Source organism: Eretmochelys imbricata, chromosome 3 (assembly GCF_965152235.1).
Source record: "Eretmochelys imbricata isolate rEreImb1 chromosome 3, rEreImb1.hap1, whole genome shotgun sequence".
NCBI lineage: Eukaryota > Metazoa > Chordata > Testudines > Cheloniidae > Eretmochelys > Eretmochelys imbricata.
Window position 1 is genome coordinate 175,435,535 of NC_135574.1, and position 23,739 is coordinate 175,459,273.

At 41.9% G+C, this 23,739-nt stretch overlaps 1 protein-coding gene across 3 annotated transcripts in view; it reads right to left on the reverse strand.

The window, feature by feature from the left end:
• PIGF (phosphatidylinositol glycan anchor biosynthesis class F) overlaps positions 1-23,739 on the reverse strand; it is a 47,457-nt gene that overhangs the window by 4,558 nt on the left and 19,160 nt on the right. For 2 of the 3 annotated variants that reach the window (XM_077813871.1, XM_077813870.1), the window contains exon 5: positions 17,522-17,630. The exons of the other annotated variant lie outside the window; for it this stretch is intronic. In XM_077813871.1, coding sequence (XP_077669997.1) covers positions 17,522-17,630 — 109 coding nt within the window. The remainder of the gene's footprint in view (positions 1-17,521; positions 17,631-23,739) is intronic. 3 annotated transcript variants of the gene reach the window in all.

Here is a 23,739-nt window from a genome sequence, read left to right on the forward strand (position 1 = left end):
AGGCTGCATCCTCACTTCAGGTCAGAGGGAGGGGAAAGTTTCTGGTTGAGAGATGGGAAAAGCTATGACTTCCTTCGGACAACTATCACAAACTGTCCTGCTTCTGAGATGCCAGAATAAACATTAACCAGCATCCCCACAAAACCCATGAAAGCAACCAGTTCCCATATCATATACGTGTGGAAAATGGCCAGTTCTAAGGTGTGTGTAATTATGAATTTGAACTGAACAGCTGCTTGAAAAAAAAAAAAAAAATCTAACATCCACTCACCAATTATTGCAGAAAAGCACCGTTTTAAGGGAGGGAGCATGGTCCAGTAGTTAGAGCACAAGACAGGCATTCTGGATTCTATTCCTAGCCTGGCCACTGACTTGTTCTCTGACTTTGGGCAAGTAATTTCTCTGTGCCTCTACTTTACCATCTGTAAAAAACAGATCGTACTTGACTCAAGGAAACCCCTGTGAGAAAGCATTATAGAAATGCAAGGTTACTATCTGATAGGTTTTCATCTTAACAATGAGTCTACTACTATGCATATTGTAGACTGGATTGTATGGTATGGTCGCATTGAAGTGCACGGCTTGTGGTTTTGGCCCCATGGGACTGTTAGCAGCCCATTTATGGCTGCTCTGACTTATACTGGGTATCTGGCCTTGCACTCAGAAACCTCAGGCTTTGGGGAGAGCAAAGGTAAACACTGCTCCTCTCATGCACCTGACCTGCACTGCATGCTCATTGTCTGCAGCTGGGGATTTGGCCTAAGATCGCACAAGGGGTAAAAATGTTATGTTGGCTAGTAACTTCTCTTGCTTGTATTAGGTCTTCTACAAAAACATGCAAGCATTCAGATTCTGAGCCAGGATCCAGTCCCGTATGGTGCTGGGCACCTGTCAACTCCCACTGCCTTTAATGAGAGAGGAAGGTGCCCAGTATCGCACAGGGAAGGCTTAGCAGTTTGTAGGATTACATCAAAGTAAGTAGCACTGCAGAACCATATACCTGGACAATACAATTGGAACTCGTCATGACTGCATGATTATTTTGCCCTTTGTTAACACATAACTCCCATCACAAGGCATGGGAGTTGCATATAGGCAATGCTAGCAGAAACACTTATAGTTAAAGTTGCTCAATGTAGTGTGTATAAAGTGGGCAGCTACCTATTAGGAAAATAGGGATTTATTTTTAAAGATGCAAATAGCAGATAAAGTGATCTACTGTAAGTGGTACTTACAATTTTTAATAAATTAAGCCCATTCATTAGACATTGTATAAGGGCACTTCTTTGATTCCTGAACTATAACTTTAATTTTTGTGCATACTATTTTACAAGATCCAGTCTTACAGCTGTCAATTAGGAAGCTATGTAAGTAATATGGTTACATAGGTTTCAGTTAGAAATTGACTGCATAAATGTGCACAGTGATTTTTTTCCCCTTGAACCTAACATGCCTTACAGGGTTATATTTAACTTGTAATGTTATTTCAATATATGCTTTAACTTTTTTTTTTTTTGGGGCGGGGGAGGAGGGTTTGCATGCATTTCTTCACTAAACCATGTGTCTGGTCACATGCTGTATGTACAGCACACGATGAGTGGTGAAGAGAGAACTTTCTATTTGGCAGTTACGGCTATTAAACAGTTATTTTTAATTCATAGAAAGTTTAATTGGCTCTGCACGTTCTCCATTTCCCATTATTAAAGACTGATGTTAATTAAGAAAATATAACCATTAAAAAACAAATCTACCCCCATTAAAGGAAAATAAGGTCCACACCTCCTACTGCATCTCAAAGTATATTTGGGTCCTGCTTTTCACTTTTTCTATCCAACGCCCTTTTAAAACAGTCTTTACACTAGGTAGTAAACACAATAAAGAAACCCTTTGAGCTCAGCAGTATTGCGCTAAGAATTAGGGTAGTGGTTCTCAGACTTCAGAGGTTCAGGAGCCAAATTAGTGAACATTATCCAAAAGAGCCACAGTAGTGTGAATTCATAGTTTCATTTACTATATTTATATACATATATGTTATTCTCACAGCAAAGTGACTGACCAAGCATTCTTATTTTATCACTACAATCGGCTAACATATTAAAAGTATCCTGATTGGTTAATAACTTTGGTTAATAATTAAATCAGTGTTTTAGTATCATGCACTGCAAACAGCTGAAGGAGACTCATTAAAGAGCCACTTGTGGCTCGCAAGCCTCAGTCTGAGTATCACTGAATTAGAGTATGTCTAGAGTTTGTGGTCCAGTTTTAACGCTACTTAATTGATTGCCTTAACTTGAGTTAACAAACACAGCTTTATTCAAGATGCTCCACAGAGGTTTGTTCCAGGGGGCATCTAGGTTAGTATTAACAGTCAAGTTAGTTAAATCAAGCTCAATGGCAATCAAGTCACTTGAATAAAAGCAGCATCACAAACTCTAGACAGACCCAAAAGTCATACTGTATAAACAGGAACCATAAGGTTCTCTTCACTCCTTTCTGGTGTTTCTATGATAGAAGTAACCACAGTAAGGGCAGGTCTACACTGCGGGGTTAAGTCGACCTAAGTTACGCAACTCCAGCTACGTTATTCATGTAGCTGGAGTCAATGTAGCTTAGGTCGACATACTGCTGTGTCTACACCGCACTCCGTCAACGGGAGATACTTTCCCGTTGACTTACCTTATTCTTCTTGTTCCGGTGGACGTACCCTAAGTGAAATATCTGTTTCAAGATCATCTATTAGCTGCTAACAGTGATGAAGTCAATTTAGATAAAGGCTACACTAGGTAAAATCAGGTATGTATGTTAACTCAGGAACAGACCTGATAGCTTAACAGTTTGGTATATTGAAAAATATAATAAAACCAAGACTGTCACTTTCAAAATCCAATCTGTCAGCATATGTCTAGGCTTAGGCCTAGTCTACACGATGAAGTTATGTTGACTCAGCTGTTTTGCTCAGAGGTGTGAAAAATCTGCACCCCTGAGTGACACAGTTAAGCCAACCTAGCTGCTGCCTCTCAGGGAAGGTGGATTATGTACACCTCCCGTCAGCATAGGTAACATCTACGCTGTAGTGTTTCAAGTATAGACAAGCCATTTAAATACTACAGCTGTGCTGCTGTAGTGCTTCAGTAAAGACACTCCACTACAGTGACGGGAAGGGCTCTCCTGTCACTAAAGTTAATCTATCTCCCCAAAAATCAGTAGCTATGTCAACAATGGGGGTTAAGTTGGCATAGTTACGTCTCTCAGAGATGTGGATTTTTTACACCTCAGAGAGACAGCTGTGCTGGTGTATTTTTTTTTTTTTTCAGTGTAAACCAGCCCTCAGTGAAGTATGAGTTGCTGGGAATACTAGTTGTATGGCATTTAAAACATGCCTATGGTGTTGGTCTGTAGCCACACCATCCTGTGCTGGAACTGATGGGTCTCTCAAGCTCTTCAGCATGGAGGTGGCTCAGTAAGCTCTCCAACCAACACATAGGTGTGGCAAGGAGTCATGCTGGTGCTTGAAGTGGAACTCTTCCCTTTGAATCAGTACTGAATCTATGGTGTCAGAGGGCACTGTGCTCATCTAGATGCCATCTTTCAAGTGAAACATAAAACAGAGGACCTACCATCTATGGTGTCCTTCTAATAACGAATAACTTGAAATGCAGCAAATTTTGAAAGAAAGTTAAAAGTAGCTTTGGGTACGAAATCTTTCTCCTGCCAATTTTTGTTGTTTATAATCCCATTTTCCTATTTTTAATGTTTTCTCTCCCTCACTCCTGTTGCTGAATAAGACCACTTAAACTGACTATACCTAAAGTGCTGTCAAAGACACAGTAAATAAACAGAAAAAATATTGAAGTAATTTTGTCTCTAGGTTTAAGTATTACTTGTAACCGGTACAAAAAAATCCAGACACCAGTGAGATTTTGAAGCTGACTGTATTCTTTTAAAGATCTCACAGCACTTTTTGTTAGACTAGAGATGTTAACCCAATGTCTGGGCAAATTCCAACTGCAATAATTATTTTGCCTACTTAAATTCTACCTGTTCCAACAGTCTGCACTATCCATCACCATACTTCACTCTTGTGCAGAGCTGCTTTGTGCTAACAGCTATCACATTCCACCTCAGTGCCGATATTGCCATAGTAGGTAAAAAAGTTTCCCCTACCTATTGCAGGAGGGTTTTGTGAAGCTCACAGTAATTAACTAGTTTCAGAGTAGCAGCCATTAGTCTGTATCTGCAAAAAGAAAAGGAAGACTTGTGGCACCTTAGAGTCTAACACATTTATTTGAGCATAAGCTTTCGTGAAGTGAGCTGTAGCTCACGAAAGCTTATGCTCAAATAAATGTGTTCGTCTCTAAGGTGCCACAAGTCCTCCTTTTTTTAGTAATTAACTAGTGTTTGTAACACACCTTGAAATCCTGGGATGGAAAGAATTGTGTGCATCCTGAAACTGTCAAACTGTAGAAAAGGAAGTTCTTTCCTATTGGCTAGAGCTATCACTATATTACCATCTTGTATCATGGGGCTAGAGGCAGCTAGATTTTTGCATACACAATTCTTTGAATCTTTTCAAAAACTAGGGTAGCTTTACTTAAGGAATACAATTCTCAGAAAAACACTGCACCATATAAATCTTAATTAAGTTAAAAAAAATATTGTGACATATGTCTACCAGAATAGTAGAATAAGTGTTTAACTTGTGTGCTGAAAGATTTATCTTGGGGAATCATATTGCAGATACCTTTGGATTTTACAGAAATGAAATTTACAAAATAAAGACATGATGTGCAATCCTTACGTCTATGGAAATTTTGCCTCAGTTAGGACTGCAAGATTGGGCCCTATTCCCATCAAACATTGTAAGCCTATAATCCTGCTATTTACACACTTACAAGAAGATACATTTATTTGAAAATATTGGAAACGCACCAAATCACATAAGAATTTGGTTAAAGTTCATATTTCTGATTAACAGAGGGTCTAATGGAAATACACTTAATCATTAGGATTCCAATTGTGATTTTTCCACCATATATATTGTCTCTAGGAGGAGTGCTTTACATTAATTAATTATTTTTTATTTCCATTTTGAAAAATTGTTCAGACAGTAAAAGAATGTTGACATTATTTTTAAAACTATATTTTGTTCCTTAGTGAAACTGATGATTAATTGCTTATAATATAATGTATGCTTTAAAAAAATGCATTTTCATGTATTTTTTCAGATATAGACAGGCCCACTAGTCTGCATATCCCCTTGTATGCAATACTTTTTCAAAATTTAAATCTGAAAAATAAAGTGGTGATTTTTGGAGACACTTGTATATATTTTTTTTATTTAAAAATCTTGGTATTGCTGTCTAGATGACATAAGTGGTGCATGGAAAGGAGGTAATTTGTTTGTCTAAGATCAGTGATGTGTCCAGGTTTCTGGACTTTTTTTGAGAATACAGATCTTTCCTATTTGAATCTAGAGTGTGTAAAAGAGTTCATTATGGTGAAATACCAAAAAAAAAATCCGATCTTGATATAACTGTTCAGTCACAGACTTCCTTTGTGACTTGAGGCAAATCACTTAGCTTTTCTATGCTTCAGTTCCCTATCTGTAAAATGGGGATACTTATGTCATAGGGGTGTTGTGAGGATAAATACACTAAAAAATTATGAAGGACTTTTGAGATCTACTGATGAAAAGCACTATAAGAAATATGCATTATTCTTTATTTATTTATTAAATCTTAACCACTGAATAGATAAGACATAAAAATAGTGGTACTACAAACTTCCTCCACACAGCTACTGGCAACATATCTGAAGGAAACCTCCTCTGGCCATTCATTCCTCACCCTTTCTACTGAGATTGCTGATGAGGGTGCCAGTATTGATGTGGACACGTGTCCACAAAGAATTAGACTAACAACTCTCTTAAATAGTCACTGTAAAAATTACTTTTAAAGAAAGGATCTCAGGAAGATGGAAGTGGTGTTTCAGTGGCAGCATAAGCATACCCATTCACATGACAGAGAGAAAACTAAGAGAGTACTCTACTCAAAGGAGTACACTGAAATCTTCTATTTAAACAATGCAAATGAAGAGAGAAGGAAAAAAGATGGCAGTAACTGCCCATTCATACTGACAACTTGACTTGGGGCCACTTCTGTAGGAAAATACCTGATGGGAACTTCAGGGTTAGAGCTGGAGAGGACTTATTCTCGCTCTCAAGTCCAGATGGTCTAGAAGAGGAACTTGGACTTGGTGAAGTATTTGCTAAATCCTGAGCTAATGGAAATACACATCTATCAATTATACAAAGCTTATTTTGGTATGTACATTTGCTTATGTTTAACAGCTCTAACTTCACTAGATACCATTTAATACTTATCCTAAATCAAGCAGTACATTTACAAACTTGCTGAACTTTAGAGTCACTAGCTGACTTGAGGTTACCTCATCCCAGGACTATCACAGAGCCAAAGGTCAGCACTTAAATTCCGCTTGCGATGCCTCTCCTCAACCATGATTAAACATGTTTTACTATTAATGTACAGTTTGGTTCTGCTTACAACAGCCATTAAAGAAAGAATGGTTCGAATCCTAATCTATGACCACAATTCTGTAAGCCATTTTATAAACACAGACAAGCCTTAGCTACACTAGCTAATGGAAATCTGTTAGCACCTTTTTGCAACAACCAAGTTTAAATGCAATTCACTGGAAAGGTACTAACAGTGTTTCAAATCTTGCTGTGGACAAGCCAAATAAGTAATGTTTCTGATAAATTTAGTTCATTCTTAGGGTTCAAGTGAGCAGAATTTATTGAATTTTTGTACAGTAACTCCTCACTTAAAGTCATCCCGGTTAATGTTGTTTCGTTGTTATGTTGCTGATCAATAAGGGAACACGCTCGTTTAAAGTTGCGCAATGCTCCCTTATAATGTTGTTTGGCAGCCGCCTGCTTTGTCCACTGCTTACAGAAAGAGCAGCCCTTTGCTGCTAGCTGGTGGGGGCTTGGAACCAGGGTGGACCGGCAGCCCCCCATCAGCTCCCCCCTTTTCTCTAAGTTCCTTGTGTAGCAGCCACCGCCCAGCAGGCTACCAATTGCAAGCAGTTCAGCTTTCCCTCCCCCCACTGCCATGTGCTGCTCCTGCCCTCTGCCTTGGAGCTGCTCTCCAGAGCTTCCTGCTTGCTGGGGGGGGCTAATATCAGGGTGTTCCCCCCCACCACCACCCACTTACCCTATCTCCACAGAGCAGTGGGGGGACACAACAGAGCTCAGGACGGAGGGAGCTTGCAGACAGCAGCTGCTGTCTCAACTTCCTGATCTAAAAAGGCAGTGTACTTAGAGTGGGGTCAGCATACTTAAAGGGTGCATCTCTCTCTCTCTCTCACACACACAGGGTATGTGTCTCTGTCTGCCATGCTGTCTCCCCTCCCTCCATTCCTGCTGCCTTGTAGAGTGTGAGGCTACATTAACAAGGAGTTAACCCTTGAGGGTCAGCTGAATTCTAGCTCATCATTTAGCAGTAAGGCATTCCCTGGGAAATATCCTACCCTCTTCTACCCTCTAACTCCACCACCTCAACCAAGCTTCACAATCATCACTGCTATGTACAGTATTAAATTGTTTGTTTAAAACTTATACTGTGTATACATACATATAATATAGTCTTTTGTCTGGTGAAAAAAATTTCCCTGGAACCTAACCCCCCCTATTTACATTAATTCTTTTGGGGAAATTGGATTCGCTTAACATCGTTTCGCTTAAAGTCGCATTTTTCAGGAACATAACTACAACGTTAAGCGAGGAGTTACTGTATAAGGGTCACCGTATGGCAATTTTCACAGGAGTGTTTCACCACCAATAATTTCAAAGCAAATGAAGGTCACAGGTTTATATGTATGTTTGGATCTTTGGTTTTCTTTTTGATATAACTTACCCTAATGATAGCAATTTAATAAAGCTGAAGTACACAGTCTAGATGTGTGCATTAGTTGAGGAACAGGTTTTAAGCATCAACCTATTATTGAAAACAGATTATGATATTTAGTATGATATATCTTGATAAGAAAAATGATTTATTTAGCTGATTTAATTTTATTACCACTTATTTCATAGCTCATGTCACATTATAAATAGCCATCTCTACAGAAATAGTCTTTGCTGAAGACTGCATTTTTTAAACTATTTGCATGGGGAAAGAGGTTGTTTTGCCCACATTTGTGGATTTCATAGCTTAACTTCCCTGACTTACATACAAAGGAAAGTTAACAGATTGATACTAGGGAATAGGCTGTAGCCCTGTGCTGTTGGCACACAATTCTGATAAATTTTCAAAGCATTGGTTTCCATCACCCGTATAAATTCAACCTTGGCACATCTGATTACTATACAGTTGCATCAGAGACTACTACAACATAGTTTAGAAGAGACCTATGTATTTTAACCATGGCCCTGAATTATGCTAAAGCCTCTAAGAAGTGTAAAGCCCATGCAAATCTTTACCCATAACAACAAGAATTTTAAATATAGCTAATCTCCTAAACTGAAGCAAAGGAGCTCCAATAGCACAGAAGTAATGAGCTCTGTGTTCACTGAGTCACAGCAGTAAAGTTCCAGATACACTGAAATTATCTTAGTAATTAAAGGAAGATTAGCACAGAAAGAAATGCAACAGTCTGATAAATTACAAGAAGTTGCCCTAATTCCAGCCACATTAGCCCTCATCCACTATCCAAAACAACCAACTCTTCCACTTTACCTAAAAAGCTTGAGAAGGGGGAAAAAAAAGATGACTTTTGCAATATGGCCTTGAAGGGCAACAAATAATGGCTCTGGTGAAGAATTAGGGAAGTACCAGATTTGAGGAGCATTCATTGTAAGACGCTTTGCTTCCAACCCCCTTCTGCTTAAACTATGGGGCTTTTCGCTTGAGTAACAGAGCTGGTATCAAACTGGGAAAGAGGTGATCCCCAACATCTTAAATTATACCTGGAAACAAACTGGAAGCTTGTGTTCTGCATGGAGAACAGGTGTAATATTGTTCAGAAAGTACTGAAAGAATCAGATGGAACCGAAAGATACACAGGTCATCTTCGTTAACAGACCACTGAACATGGTGTGAAAATCACTAGGTACCCCTTAATTGGCCTATTATATAGATTCTAGGCAAGGGTGGATTAGAATCCTGGAAATGAGGAGTCACCATGTTTGCTTTAACATTCAAAACCAGGTCTGCTGTATAGCAGTTCTTGTGCTATCATTTTAATGCTAATCATACTTTCACTATAAATCACTTACATCATTTCTGTGTAAATCTTTCTCAGAGTTAAAAGATGATGTCCAGGTTTGCTTTTTATACAAACCCAGTCCATTAACAAAGTTTAAGGTTTGGTAATAAGAAAGCCCAAAGTAAACTATACAGGTAATGACTACATGAGCAGCTCATTAATGCTGTAAACATGTGGCAAGATACAAGTGAAAAGACTGAGAGAATGTACAATAATTCTGGAAGTAGTGCTGCTTATGGTGTAGTCAGAGGCCCACTTCATTTATCTGCACAATTTAGTGAATAAAAGCAGAAATGTTGTAGGCTTACTTTGAGTGGTGACATTGCTTTTGGCTTGGGTCAACAAGTACAAGTAAAAGATTTCCACCTGCTGCATAAGTTAAACCAGGGGTGGGCAAACTTTTTGGCCCGAGAACCACATTGGGGTTGTGAAATGGTATGGAGGGCTGGGTAGGGAAGGCTGTGCCTCCCCAAACAGCCTGGCCCCCGCCCCCATCCGCCCCCTCCCACTTCCCGCCCCTCTCAGAACCCCCCACCCATCCAACCCCACTGCTCCTTGTCCCCTGACCACCCCCTCCCCGGACCCACTGCCCCAACCATCCCCTGGAACCCCACCCCCTATCTAAGCCCCCCTGATCCTTGTCCCCTGACTGTCCCTGAACTATCCACACTCCTGCCCTGACAGGCCCCCTGGGGCTCCTGACCCATCCACTTGTCCCCTGACCGCCCCCTCCCGGGACCCGCATCCCTAACTGTCCCCTCAGGACCCCACCCACTATCCAACGCCCCCTGCTCCCTGTCTCCCCCATCCGTCCCCCCTATCCAACCTTCCCTTCTCCCCATCTCCTGACCACCCCCCTCCCTGAACCTCCGCCCCATCTGACTGCCCCCTGTCCCCTGACTGCCCCCGGGACCTCCTGCCCCTCACCATGCCGCTCAGAGTGGCAGGACAGGATTGTTAGAAAGTCTGGGAGGTGGATGGGCACAAGCCACGCTGCCCATGCGACAGCATACCTGCAGGGGAGGGAGGACAGCGGGGGAGGGGCCGGAGGCAAGACTCCCCAGCCGGGAGCTCAGGGGCCGGGCAGGACGGTCCCGCGGTCCGTAGTTTACCCACCGCTGAGTTAGACTCTGTCACCCTGAGCCTCAGCCTATTCTGAAGGGCAGTTCTGACAGAAATATCTGGTTGTCTTCTCATTCCATTCTGGAAGGATCATCATTTCACACATTTCCCATCACCAGTATTACAGGAATACTCAAGCTTTAAACAACTGGAGAGCTACTTCACCACTGCAGTTATGAAGACGCAACAGACTGTCCTGGCAGTGTGGTATGATGTTGCATCAGGATTGTGTTAATATGTGAAACATTGCATCAAGGTGATTTAGCATTGGCGTTCCAATACAACAGCACAATCCTATGTCAATGCCTCTTTTCTTCTCATCCCTGTCCCCTCAAGATAGAGAGTGAAGTGTCTATCCTCCTTCATAGCTACAAGGAAAGGAGATCTTATCACTTTCCCTCGCTTCCCACGTGACCAGTGGCAGCACTGGGAATACTCCTGTACGGAATACTCTTACTGTTGGTGCCCAGGACCCAGGAATGTCTATCAGACCTGAAGATTGCATGAGGGCCTTGAAGAACCATATATAGCCCCAAACCTGAGCAGTAGATCTCAATGTTCTATTGCAGAGGTTCTCAAATTGGGGGGCAGAGAATGTATTCGGGGAGGAGGGGATGAAAAGCTTTAATAGGGGGAAAAAACAAAAACTTACGGCACACATTTTACCCATAGCACTGAATAACTAACAAAGCTGATTGCTCCAGCCATACCAGGTCCTCAGATGGCACTGTGTATTTGACTCTAGATGGTGCTGTGTATATTGATTGATTTCTGTTAAGTCTGCATAGCATTATACAAAGTCGTTGTCATTTGTACATTAATCCATTTGCTACGATGTGGTGTGCACATTTAATTGTAAGAATCGACCACAATCACAGTTTTACTTTTGCTCTTATTGCAAAGGATTGTTAGCACTGTTTGAATCAATGCCTCACTGTTTTTAATATTTAGAGTTGCTTGTTTTTACTGGTATATGTACTTGTGTGGCGGGGGGGGGGGATAAACTACTACAGACACAAAGAAGGGGGGCGCGATCAAATAAGTTTGAGAACCACTGCTCTATTGGGTGGGAGGAAGGAAAAGACCAATGTTAATGCTGTTCCTTGAATCAGGTCTCTGGGAATGCTAACAGAATCCAACTCCAATACATCACCTCCATGGGACATCTCAGCTTGACCAGACTTTTGTGGTGTTTGGGGGCAATGTTTCCATTACAAACACCACAAAAGTCTGGCCAGAATACCTTTTTCCATCTCTTATAATTTGGTGACAAGGTGTGATAAATATAAAGGGAAGGGTAAACGCCTTTAAAATCCCTCCTGGCCAGAGGAAAAACCCTTTCACCTGTAAAGGGTTAAGAAGCTAGGATAACCTCGCTGTCACCTGACGAAAATGACCAATGAGGAGACAAGATACTTTCAAAAGCTGGAGCAGGGGGAGAAACAAAGGCTGTCTGCGTGTGTGATGCTTTTCCTGGGAACAGAACAGGAATGGAGTCTTAGAACTTAGTAAGTAATCTAGCTAGATATGCGTTAGATTCTGTTTGTTTAACTGGCTGAGAAAATAAGCTGTGCTGAATGGAATGGATATTCCTGTTTTTGTGTCTTTTTGTAACTTAAGGTTTTGCCTAGAGGGATTCTCTATGTTTTGAATCTAATTACCCTGTAAGGTACTGACCATCCTGATTTTACAGAGGTAATTCTTTTACCTTTTCTTCTATTAAAATTCTTCTTTTACGAACCTGATTGTTTTTTTCATTGTTCTTAAGATCCAAGGGTTTGGGTCCGTGTTCACCTATGTAAATTGGTGAGGATTTTTATCAAGCCTTCCCCATGAAAGGGGGTGTAGGGTTTGGGGAGGATTTTGGGGGAAAAGACATTTCCAAGCGGGCTCTTTCCAGGTTATATATCTGTTAGATGCTTGGTAGCGGCAGCAATAAAGTCCAAGGGAAAAAGGAAAATAGTTTGTACCTTGGGGAAGTTTTAACCTAAGCTGGTAAAAATAAGCTTAGGAGGTTTTCATGCAGGTCCCCACATCTGTACCCTAGAGTTCAGAGTGGGGAAGGAACCTTGACACCAGGTATTTTTGAAATCCCTGTTCACAGAAGTATATAATCTCTCAATTGATATGGACAGGTTTCAGAGTAACAGCCATGTTAGTCTGTATTCACAAAAAGAAAAGGAGTACTTGTGGCACCTTAGAGACTAACCAATTTATTTGAGCATAAGCTTTCGTGAGCTACAGCTCACTTCATCGGATGCAATTGATATTGTCAAGTTCTGCAAGTCAAGCCCAAGTTAATAAAAAACAGCCTATAAAGACTGGTTTCTACCCCATGGATAGTATCATTTTTGTGTTTGACGACATTTACTCAGATAAATGCAAATATACAAGCTGTTTTGCATTAAAAAGACTTCTTTCACTTTCCCCTATAAAGTGGGCCATAAAGAACATTAGCATTTAAAAATGTTGTCCCCCACAAGCAGTCTCCTATCTATGGCCTACAGGATTGATAAACTGTCTGCTCTATGGTTACTCCATAAGCTCCCCAGAAAGAGAGGATTAAAAGGGATACTCAAGTACTTTAAGTCCAAAATTTTGGTGAGATTTTCACCGCTGCTCAAGCTGCCATATGCTGGGCCAGAGTGACAAAGGAGCTCTGAAAACCCTAGATACGGCCGAGAATTCCCCTGGCACAGGAACTGAAGAAGACAGCCTCAGGTTGTCTTTTGTGGACCCCCTCCCAAGCTCCAATATAAGGCACATACCAGAGATGAGGGTGGGAGGTGAGCATCAGGGACAGGGAGGTGTGCAGCCGCAGTGCATAGTGCAGCAGAGGTTCTGGACAATACTGCTGCCCAAAGACATCAAGTGACAAGCTACTATAACTTAGATAACTGCAGATATTCAGTGTCACAGTTTCAGGATAATTGCACCTGTAGCCCCCGACTTCCTGTGGTCCATTCCAGGAGTGCCCAGTCAGGTCTCAGATCTCCAGTCATCAGCTGTCTCTTGTGACAGGGGCAGGGAGGAGGGGAAGACAAGACTGCAGGGCTCCCTGCTTACACTGTGATATCCCTGCCAAGCCAGTCTGCCTAAAGGCCAGCACCTATGCTTGGCTCTCTCTCTCTGAGGGCTATGAACAGTGCATTACTAGCAGTTACAAGTTACCACACAGTTCTTTCCAAGCAAGCATATTTATTCTTAAGGTAAATGCATTAGAGAAAACATAAAAAACAAACAGATTTAAACAAAACTAAACATACCAGAATCACTTGTCATACTTATGGGGCCTTAGTAGGCCAATGTCTTTCCAACCCTTCCAAGGGTTGGGGCTCTCAGGGACAGAAAGACCTGTCTGTTTGCCGTATCAGAAAGAAGGCCCTTAGTTTAAATGCAGCCTTTTTATATCAAAAGACCTTTCTTTGTCTGTTAGTCTCTGGAAAACCCAGTTTGAACAAGTATTTGCAAGCCTCCCAAGGGATGGTACCTCTCTAGAGGTATTTACAACATGAGTGATTCACTTTAATCACCCCACGCTGGTTTTAGTTCCTGCAGGAGCTAAAAGCAACCATTATCCCCCTCCCCTGAGCTGCATACAATTCCTGGCCCACAGTAATACACAGATCATTTATAACCTTAATACAATATGTTCTCTGAAAGATGCAGCATGCAGTCGCAATATCTGTCACACTCAGCACTTCTGAATAGCTGGCAACGCCTGTTTAAATGCCTGAATATACATTCAGAAACCCAACTTTAGCCACTCATGTTTGAAAATTCTGACCCAAGTCTATATTAGCCACACACACAAAAAGTTGCCAGGATACTGCCAAACTTGGGTCTCCCACATGTCAACATTTGGAGCTGTATAATCAAGGATTACATTTATTTACATTATCTGTCTTATCTAATGAATATGTGTCTTGTTCATCAGAATCTATCCATTTTTTATATCTCAGCTCACACTATTGGTATATAAGATACAGACATATTGCACAACTTATGGGAAGCTGTGTATATAATTTATTAATGAAGTCTTCAGGACATACATTATCTAATATAAGGTCTCTATTCTGACCTAGATCTTGTGCAATACTGTATTAATAAAGTATTTTTCAAGTATACAACAACTTTCATCCCATAGACCAAAGTACATTGTTAGGGTCAGATTCTCTGTTGCACTTCACCTTGCAAACTTGGTTATACCAGTGCAAAGGGGATGTAAATTGTTACCATGCTGATTTGGTAGCAATATACACTCTTTGCATGGGTGCAAACAACATAAAGATATGGGAAATGCAAAAATCTGTCCCTATACATACAACAAGCAAACACAGTGAAATGCAGTTTTCTCTGGGGTGGAGAGCTGTATCCACATAGACTGGTGCACACTGTGACAAATATGGCAATTTCCTGCAATATCTTTGGGACAGCTAACTGAATTAAGTTTAAATAGCTTTGGAAGTCCATATATTATAAATGCCAAGTTTTTATAGTTTTGTGGGATTGTATGTAACTTCTGTAGAAGGGAGACATGGCCAATGTAAACAAACCCTGGGAAGTGTTATGAATTTCAAAAGACTATTTTAAACAATGTGCTAGACAAGAACAACTTTTGGGACAAAAAGTTGAACAGCGTTTCCCAGGAAATCTCTAGGAAAATGTGCATGCTAATGTACCTCCTCCAGTAATGCAAGAACTAAGCCTTTTGAAGCTTTGCCCTGAGGAGGGGACATTTGTCTGCTGATCATCTGTTATATGAGAACAAGCTCAAAGGCCCAAACTGCATAAAGGAAAGAATGAATGATTCACAGAGGTGCTTATTCTGAGCTAACAGCGGCTATGAACTCATAACCACAGAAAAACGCCTTGGTGGAGTTTGAAGGATTGATCACATGCCAGAACCCTTGCTAGAGTTGGGGGTGATCTCTGGTAAGTTTAGCAGCCTGCCTGTAGGTTCTTTTATTGTTTTCAATATGTTTTCTCTGTAATGCTTTCACCTTAAGAGTAAATGTGCTTGCTTAGAAAGGATTATGTGGTAACTTTCAGCTGTGGGCAATTATGCTGCTCATAGCCTCTATGAGAAAGCAAAGCAGGCCTGATTAGGCAGTCTGTCTTGCTGGGAAACTCATAGTGTAGGCAGGGAACTATGTAGCCTGGAAAAACCCTGGTCAGGAGGATGAGACACACATGGGTTTCTAGGCTAGGGTGCATTCTGACCTATGGCATAAGAACATAAGAACGGCCATACTGGGTCAGACGAAAGGTCCATCCAGCCCAATATCCTGTCTACCGACAGTGGCCAATGCTAAGTGCCCCAGAGGGAGTGAACCTAACAGGTAATGATCTAGTGATCTCCCTCCTGTCATCCATCTCCACCCTCTGACAAACAGAGGCTAGGGACACCATTCCTTACCCATCCTGGCTAATAGCCATTAATGGAGTTAACCTCCATGAATTTGTCCAGTTCTCTCTGAAACCCTGTTATAGTCCTAGCCTTCACAACCTCCTCAGGCAAGGAGTTCCACAGGTTGACTGTGCACTGAGGAAGAAGAACTTCCTTTTATTGGTTTTAAACCTGCTACCTATTAATTTCATTTGGTGGCCCCTAGTTCTTATATTATGGGAACAAGTACATAACTTTTTCTTATTCACTTTCTCCACACCACTCATGATTTTATGTACCTCTATCATGGCACAGGGACATGACTTTTAGAAAATGACAGGGGAATTTAATTAATGTCAAAGCAGGGAAAGCAAAATCTCCATACTTACTCCTGCGAAGTGCCAAGCATTCTCAACATCCACTAAAGTCAGCAGGAGATGAGGATGCCCTGCACAAGGCACACTTTACAGGATTGAGCCCATTGATTTTAAGGTCTCATAAAAGAAACCACATAAATGATACACTAAATGATACTACCAAGCACCTACCCTCAAGAGGCGGGAACGGTAAAACATGCTCCAATGTTTAAAATATGTAGTTGCAGGGAGTCAAGTCAAACTTTATTCTTAAACTACTAAACCACTCATCTGCTATTCTGATTTCTTAGGATATTTAAGACAGTTTAATAAAAATGTAATTATACTGATCGAAAGAAAGGCTTCTGACACAAAGGTAACCTGCTCAGCTGCTTCTGGAAAAAACCCTCTAATAGGAGTATAAATCACCATGCTTTATGAGGATGAGAGAGACTTGAGTGCTGGGCTGCCCTACTAGCTTCTGGAAGAGGCGGCGTCTGAACTCCATCTGACTAGTAGCATTATAGGGTTGGCAAATACTGATGGATTTAGTGTAAACGGTTAGCACCTCACTAGGATGGAAAGCAGTAGTGGTTTCTTTCTAATTACACCAACAGCTATTACTAAGAATCATCTCAGAACATTTACATATTTAGGTAACAGCTGGAGAGATCATTTCTGCATGGCAATTAAAGTCAAATGGAATAGTGCAGACTGCTGAATTTACAGATTTTTCTGCAGTGCCAGCTTCCCATTTTTTACTGTGCAACAAAGTAGCTGCTACTTGCCAGTGGTTCCTTTGAAATCGTAAGGTAAATTTTCAGCAGAGGTATTTGGCCACCCAAACTCCACAAATCAATATTAAGCCAATAGCAATTTTAAATGCATTTCGTTAAGTGCTTTAATGGAAGGTGCAGGGAAGCTGAAACACTTGGAAAGCATCTTTCTTCCTCTCCCCATAAACAATAAAAGCAGTGCTTTCTATCCACAAACTGAATGCGGATACACTCCCTGCTATGTGTCATGTTGCTCTTCTCTTCCTGCTTGTGTAACTCCTCAATATCAAACTCTGAATATTAGCTTTCAGTGTGATTTTCTTCAAGAATCTACTGATAGTATCAGCACATGAACACAGAGACACACACAAAACACTTCAAAACCGACTGAAAGAGGTAGTAAAAACACTGCATGTTGGATACTGGAAAAGAGATATTTATTATACAGTTCTTAAATGGGATTTGGCTACATTACATTAGCAGCTTCATGCTAGCACCTCTAATATACTTTTATTGTCTCCCTCCTTTTTGTTCAGTTCTCACACTGCAACAAACGAATGTGAATACACTTACAAGATATGAAGACTAACCTGCCAAGGCCGATCCCAATCCAGAGGAATAGGAAATGCTCCAAGCCATGCTCCCACTATGCTACACATCGTGGTAATCTGTAGACTGTTATCCCAGATGGACATAGCTCTGGAAGATTAGCACATATTACAAGATTTTAACAGCACAAAAGTAATCCTTTCAGAGCTTTAGACCGACTGATCTGATCTCTGCCATGCTCTGCAAGTCAAACAGCAGATATAAAATGTCAATTGTATTTTTTTTAATATATAATTTACAGATTTATTGGGTGGGGGGTGGTTATATGGGTATATGTCTACTACACCTCGCTCACTGTAGCAACCTTTCCCCCACCCCTGCATTTTCCATTGTTTTCAAGGAGGTTTGTTAGTAAGGAGCATATATCACTTTCCCCTTTCCCTGCCTTAACCACACACCATACATAGAGGGGCGGAATGTAATATCTCCATACCACTTCCAGCCCCTGACAACATGAGAGTTACATTTCAGGCACCAAATCTGGGGTCCAGCACGCAAAATTAGCTTGTACACTGTATTTAAAAATATAAAAACTGCTATAATGTTATGACTAACAATTCTACTAATGCTACTGCATACATTCAACTCCAATTCCTATGGAAATATGACAGACAAAAACATTCAAGCCCCTAGCAGATTTTACTGAACACTGCACCTTTTAGTCTTCAGATGGAGGCATAACATGATGAAATATAGAAGTTATTTAAAAAAACGTTATGGACCTAAAGCAAGTTTGATTTTTGCCAAAGGATACTTAATTACTCCTTGTGGCAATAACAAAAAGGTTACTCGGATTTTTGCCTTCAGACTGGAGAATATCATTATAGGTAGGCTGAAGATGTGGCACAGAGATCTGCATTAGGTTTTGGCTAGGATTCAGATTTTGGATTTGAAGCTGATGGAGCTGAAAATCCTGTGAACTGTTATTGAGATATTTCCACTATCTTGAGTCAAATCCAAATCAGAACTGTGGTAGACCCTAGACCAGCTGATGCTATGGTACGCACAATGTTCTCTGCTATGGTGCATCCCCAGTTGTGTTTAACACTGTGTTAGTTCCCACAACTCCCCAGGGTTCCAATAGGATGTACTTTCCCAGTACACATAGATCTAAGAGTCTCCTTAGCAGCCTCATATACTTCAGCCTTTTATTAAAATATCAAAGATAGATACCTCCTCTGCAGTTGTCATCACTGAAATTAGGAAAGGCCAGTTGCATTTGAAAGCTGTGATGAAAAAGCCACAATGTGACAAAAATTAATGTTATTTTAACTTTGAGCCTGTGACCCTTAGGGTTAGCCATGACCAGCTGACACAATGTTAAACACAACAGTCCCTGTATGCACTGTTTCACACCACGTTAATTAACATGATTCCTCAGGGTTGTAGTCTAACATGATATAATTTCCCAGAGTAGAAAATCCGTTAGGGAGATTATTTTTAACCCAAACTGAGACAAGAGAAGAAAGAAGTGGGGCAGATTTTGTGTGGAGTCTATAAGAGAATACACAAGGGACTTTTCACAACAGTCAGCAATTTTTTTCCCTTTATAAGTGTAGGTCTTTCTAGCACGCAACTTCCAATCAGAATGGAGGATTCAGGCTACTGCCATTGTACCACATCAATGGGCATGCTAATAGGGAGGGGAAATCCATTTAGCCAGTTCTGCCTCCAGTTACAATAGCCTCAACAACTGGTCTCTCACAGGTTTAAGGTAAGAACTAGATAGAGGTATTTCTAGGCAAAGGATATTTTCTATCATAGAATCACAGAAGTGTAGGACTGGAAGGGAGCTCAGCAGGTTATTTAGTCCAGCCCTCTGCCTTCAGGTCAGGAGTAAGTAATAACTAGACCAGGGGTGGGCAAACTTTTTGGCCTGAGGGCCATACCAGGGTTCCGAAAGGAATGTGCTACTTACGGTGTACTACTTACGGCTGCCAGTCCCGGTGCTCTGAGCGGCATGGTACGGGGGCGGGGAGCGGGGGGGTTGGATAAGGGGCAGGGGATCCTGGGGGGCAGTCAGGGAACAGTTGGATAACCGTGGGAGTCCTAGGGGGCCTGTCCAGGGGCGGGGGTATGGATAGGGGTAGGGGCAGTCAGGGGACAGGGAGCATTGGATAGGGGGTGGGGTCCCGGGGGGGGGGGGGCAGTTACAGGCAGGGGGGTCCTGGGAGGGGGCAATCAGGGGACAAGGAGCAGGGGGAGTTGGATGGGTCAGGGGTTCTGAGGGGGGCAGTCGGTGGTGGGAAGTGGGCAGATAGGGGGCAGGGGCCAGGCTGTTTGGGAAGGCACAGCCTTCCCTACCCAGGTGTAGTGTATTAAATTGCTCCCCATAGGAACGTGCTACTTACTGTGTACTACTTACAGCTGCCAGTCCTGGTGCTCCATAAGTAGCACATTCCTACAGGGAGCAATTTAATACACTGCACCTGGCGGCTCTCGCAGCTTCGCTGCCCAGAGCGCTGGCAGCATGGTGAGCGGAGGCTGCGTGGGTGGGGCCAGGGTCTAGTCTCCCCGGCCGGAAGCTGAAGGGCCGGGCAGGACGGTCCCGCAGGCCGGATGTGGCCTGTGGGCCGTAGTTTGCCCACCTCTGAACTTGACCATTCCTGACAGGTGTTTGTCTAACCTGTTCTTAAAAACCTCCAGTGATGGAAATTCCACAACCTGCTGACCCTAGGCAATTTGTTCCAGCGCTTAATTACCCTGACAGTTAGGAAGCTTTTCCTAATGTCCAACGTAAACCTCACTTGCTGCAATTTAAGCCCATTGCTTTTAGTCCTATCCTCAGAAGTTAAGGAAAACAAATTTTCACTGGCCTCCTTGTAACAATCTTATGTACTTGCAAACTGTTACCATGTCTCCCCTCAGTCTTCTCTCCTCCAGACTAAACAAACACAATTATTTCAATCTTTCCTCATAGGTCATGTTTTCAAGACCTTTAATCATTATGGTTGCGCTCCTCTGGACTTCCTCCAATTTGTCCATGAAATGTGACACCCATAACTGAATGCAATACTCCAATTAAAGACTTATCTGTGTAGAGAGGAGTGAAAGAATTACTTCGCGTACCTGGCTTACTTACAATACTGCTGTTAATACATCCCAGAACGATGTTTCCTTTTTTAACAACAGCGTTACACTGTTGACTCATATTTAATTTGAGATCCCCTATAATCCCCAGATCCCTTTCCGAAGTACTCCTTCCTAGGCAGTCATTTCCCATTTTGAATGTGTGCAATGACTGTTCCTTCCTAAGTGTAGTACTTTGCATTTGTCTTTATGAAATTTCAGCCTATTTACTTCAGACCATTTCTCCAATTTGTCCAGATCATTTTGAATTTTAATCCTATCCTTGCAAAGCGCCTGCAACCCTCTTCCAGCTTGGTATCATCCGCAAACTTTATAAGTGTACTCTCTATGCCAGTGGTCCCCAAACTTTTCAGGGTCGCACCCCCCACTTATCCCTGTCCATGCCCGCCCTAGCTGGGGCCATGAACAGGGAAACAGCTTGTGGGGAGGCAAGGACTGGGTAAGGAGGGCCCAGGCTGGAGCCACAGCTGGGGGCAGGAGCAGAGCCCCGGCCAGGGGCCAAGGCTGGCAGCCAGGGCCCCAGAGCCAGAAACCGGGGCCACGGCCCGGAGCAGAACTGGGTGGCGCTCCTTCCCTGTTCCCCCCGGAGTGGAGGGTGGTGCATGGCTGGCCTGGGCCTTGGCTGCACCCCCCGAACATCCCTCCACACCCCCCTAAGAGGGCTCATCCCACAATTCGGGGACCTCTGCTCTAAGCCATTATGTAAATCATTGATGAAGATATTGAGCAGAAAATGATGCAGAATCAATCCCTGCGGGACTCCACTTGATATGCCTTTCCAACTGATAATTACTCCTGGGAACAGTTTTCCAATCAGTTATGCACCCATTTTACAGCAGCTCCACCTAGGTTATATTTCCTTAGGCTATGTCTACACTACGGCCTGTCAGCAAAAATGTATGTTGCTCAGGGGTGTGAATATTTCACCCCCGAAGGACATAAGTTACACATATGTGCACAGCCAATCACAGTGGAGTTTTCTGTATGCCGGCAGGAGAGTTCACTCCCGCCAGCACTGAGCATCTTCACCTGATGCGCTGCAGGAACGCAGCTGTATTGGTACAGCTGCACCACTGTACATATAGACATGGCCTTAATTTGTTTATGAAATCATGCAAGACAGTATCAAAAGCCTTACTAAAGTCAAGATATACCACATCTACCACTTCCCCCCATCCACAAGGCTTATTAGTCTATCCAAGAACGCTATTTGGTTGGACTGACAAGATTTGCTCTTGACAAATCCATGTTGATTGTTACTTATCACATTATCTTCTAGGTGTTTGCAAATTGATGGCTTGATTATTTGCTCCATTATCTTTCCCGGTATTGATGTTAAGATGACTAGTCTCTAATTCCCCAGGTTGTCCTTATTCCCCTTTTTTATAGATTGGCACTATATTTGCCCTCTTCCAGTCCTCTGTAATCTCTTCCATTTTCCATGACTTTTCGAAGATAATCGCTAATGGCTCATATCTCCTCTGTCAGCTCCAAGGATGTATTTCATCAGGCCCTGCCAACTTGAAAACATCTAACTTGTCTAATTTTTAATTTGTTCTTCCCCTATTTTAGCCTCAAATCCTACCTGATTTTCACTGGAATTCACTATGTTAGACGTTCAATCGCTACAAACCTTTCCGGTGAAAACAAACAAAAAAAGCATTTAGCACTTCTGCCATTTCCACATTTTCTGTGTTGTCTTTCTTCCCTCATTGAGTAATGGGCCTGCCCTGTCTTTGGTATCCCCCTTGCTTCTAATGTATTTGTAGAACGTTTTCTTGTTACCTTTTATGTCTCTAGATAGTTTAATTGCATTTTATGCCTTAGCCTTTCTAATTTTGTCCCTACATACTTGTGTTGGGTTTTTTTTATTTTCATCCTTCGTAATTTTATCTAGTTTCCACTTTTTGTAGGATTCTTTTTTGAGTTTCAGATAATTGAAGATCCCCTGGTTAAGCCAGGGTGGCCTCTTGCCATAATTCCTAACTTTCCTACGCAGAGTGATAGTTTGCTCTTGTGCCCTTAATGTCTCTTGGAAAAAATGCCAACTCTCTTGAACTGTTTTTCCCCTTAGGCCTGGCTTCCAATGGGATCTTGCCTACCAACTCCCTAAGTTTGCTCAAGTCTGCCTTCTTGAAATCAATTGTCTTTATTCTGCTGTTTTCCCTCCCACCATTCCTTAGAATCACGAATTCTATCATTTCATGATCACTTTTACCCAAGCTGCCTTCCACTTTCAAATTCTCAATCAGTTCCTTCCTATTTGTCCAAATCAAATCTAGAACAGCCTCTCCCCTAGTTGCTTTCTCCACCTTCTGAAATAAAAAATTGTCTCCAATGCATTCCAAGAACTTGTTGGATAATGTGTGCCTTGCTGTATTATTTTTCTCAACAGATGTCTGGGTAGTTGAAGTATCAATGCTGCTAATGTATGCATGTACATGGGTTGTGCTGAAATCATCAGTGTTCAAGCAATCTAGAACTGCACAAGGGATTCCAGAGCATAGATCTGATATTGAATCTCAAAAACTCCATGCTAACAAGGGCTCCAACAAACGTCCATGTTAGGACACTGCCTTTGTTAAGTAACACTTTGGAGCCTTAAAATCAGTGAAAAGATCATCACACATTAAGGAAGGCAATTTCTGAAGAGACAGAATCACACCTATTAATGCAATATGTCTTGCTGCATCTGAGGATCCATTATGTAGCTTATATGTGACATGTCTGGGAGAGGAATAGCCAGAACCACAGGCAGGTGTTTGTAGGAGCTGACAGCAGAGTCAGCTGCAAATGAGGAGTTGTCTGGTTCCCTTTTGGCACTGGCAGAAGATGATGCCTTTGTGGAGATGACTAGGAAAATAGGCTGTGTTTGAAAACTTGCCAGCCAACTAATTTTTTAAACATGACTTTGCACCTAATGTAAACACAGTTTAACACCTTGACAAATGTGTTCGCTGGTCACGGTTGATCCTAAGGGGAAAACATGATCTGTTTTCCTTGTATACATGTACCCTCTGACAAGTCATGTTGAACATCACTGGTTGGGTTACTTGCTCAAGGAAGAAACCTCACCACAATCTGGTAACAGTCACCTTAGGTCTAGCAG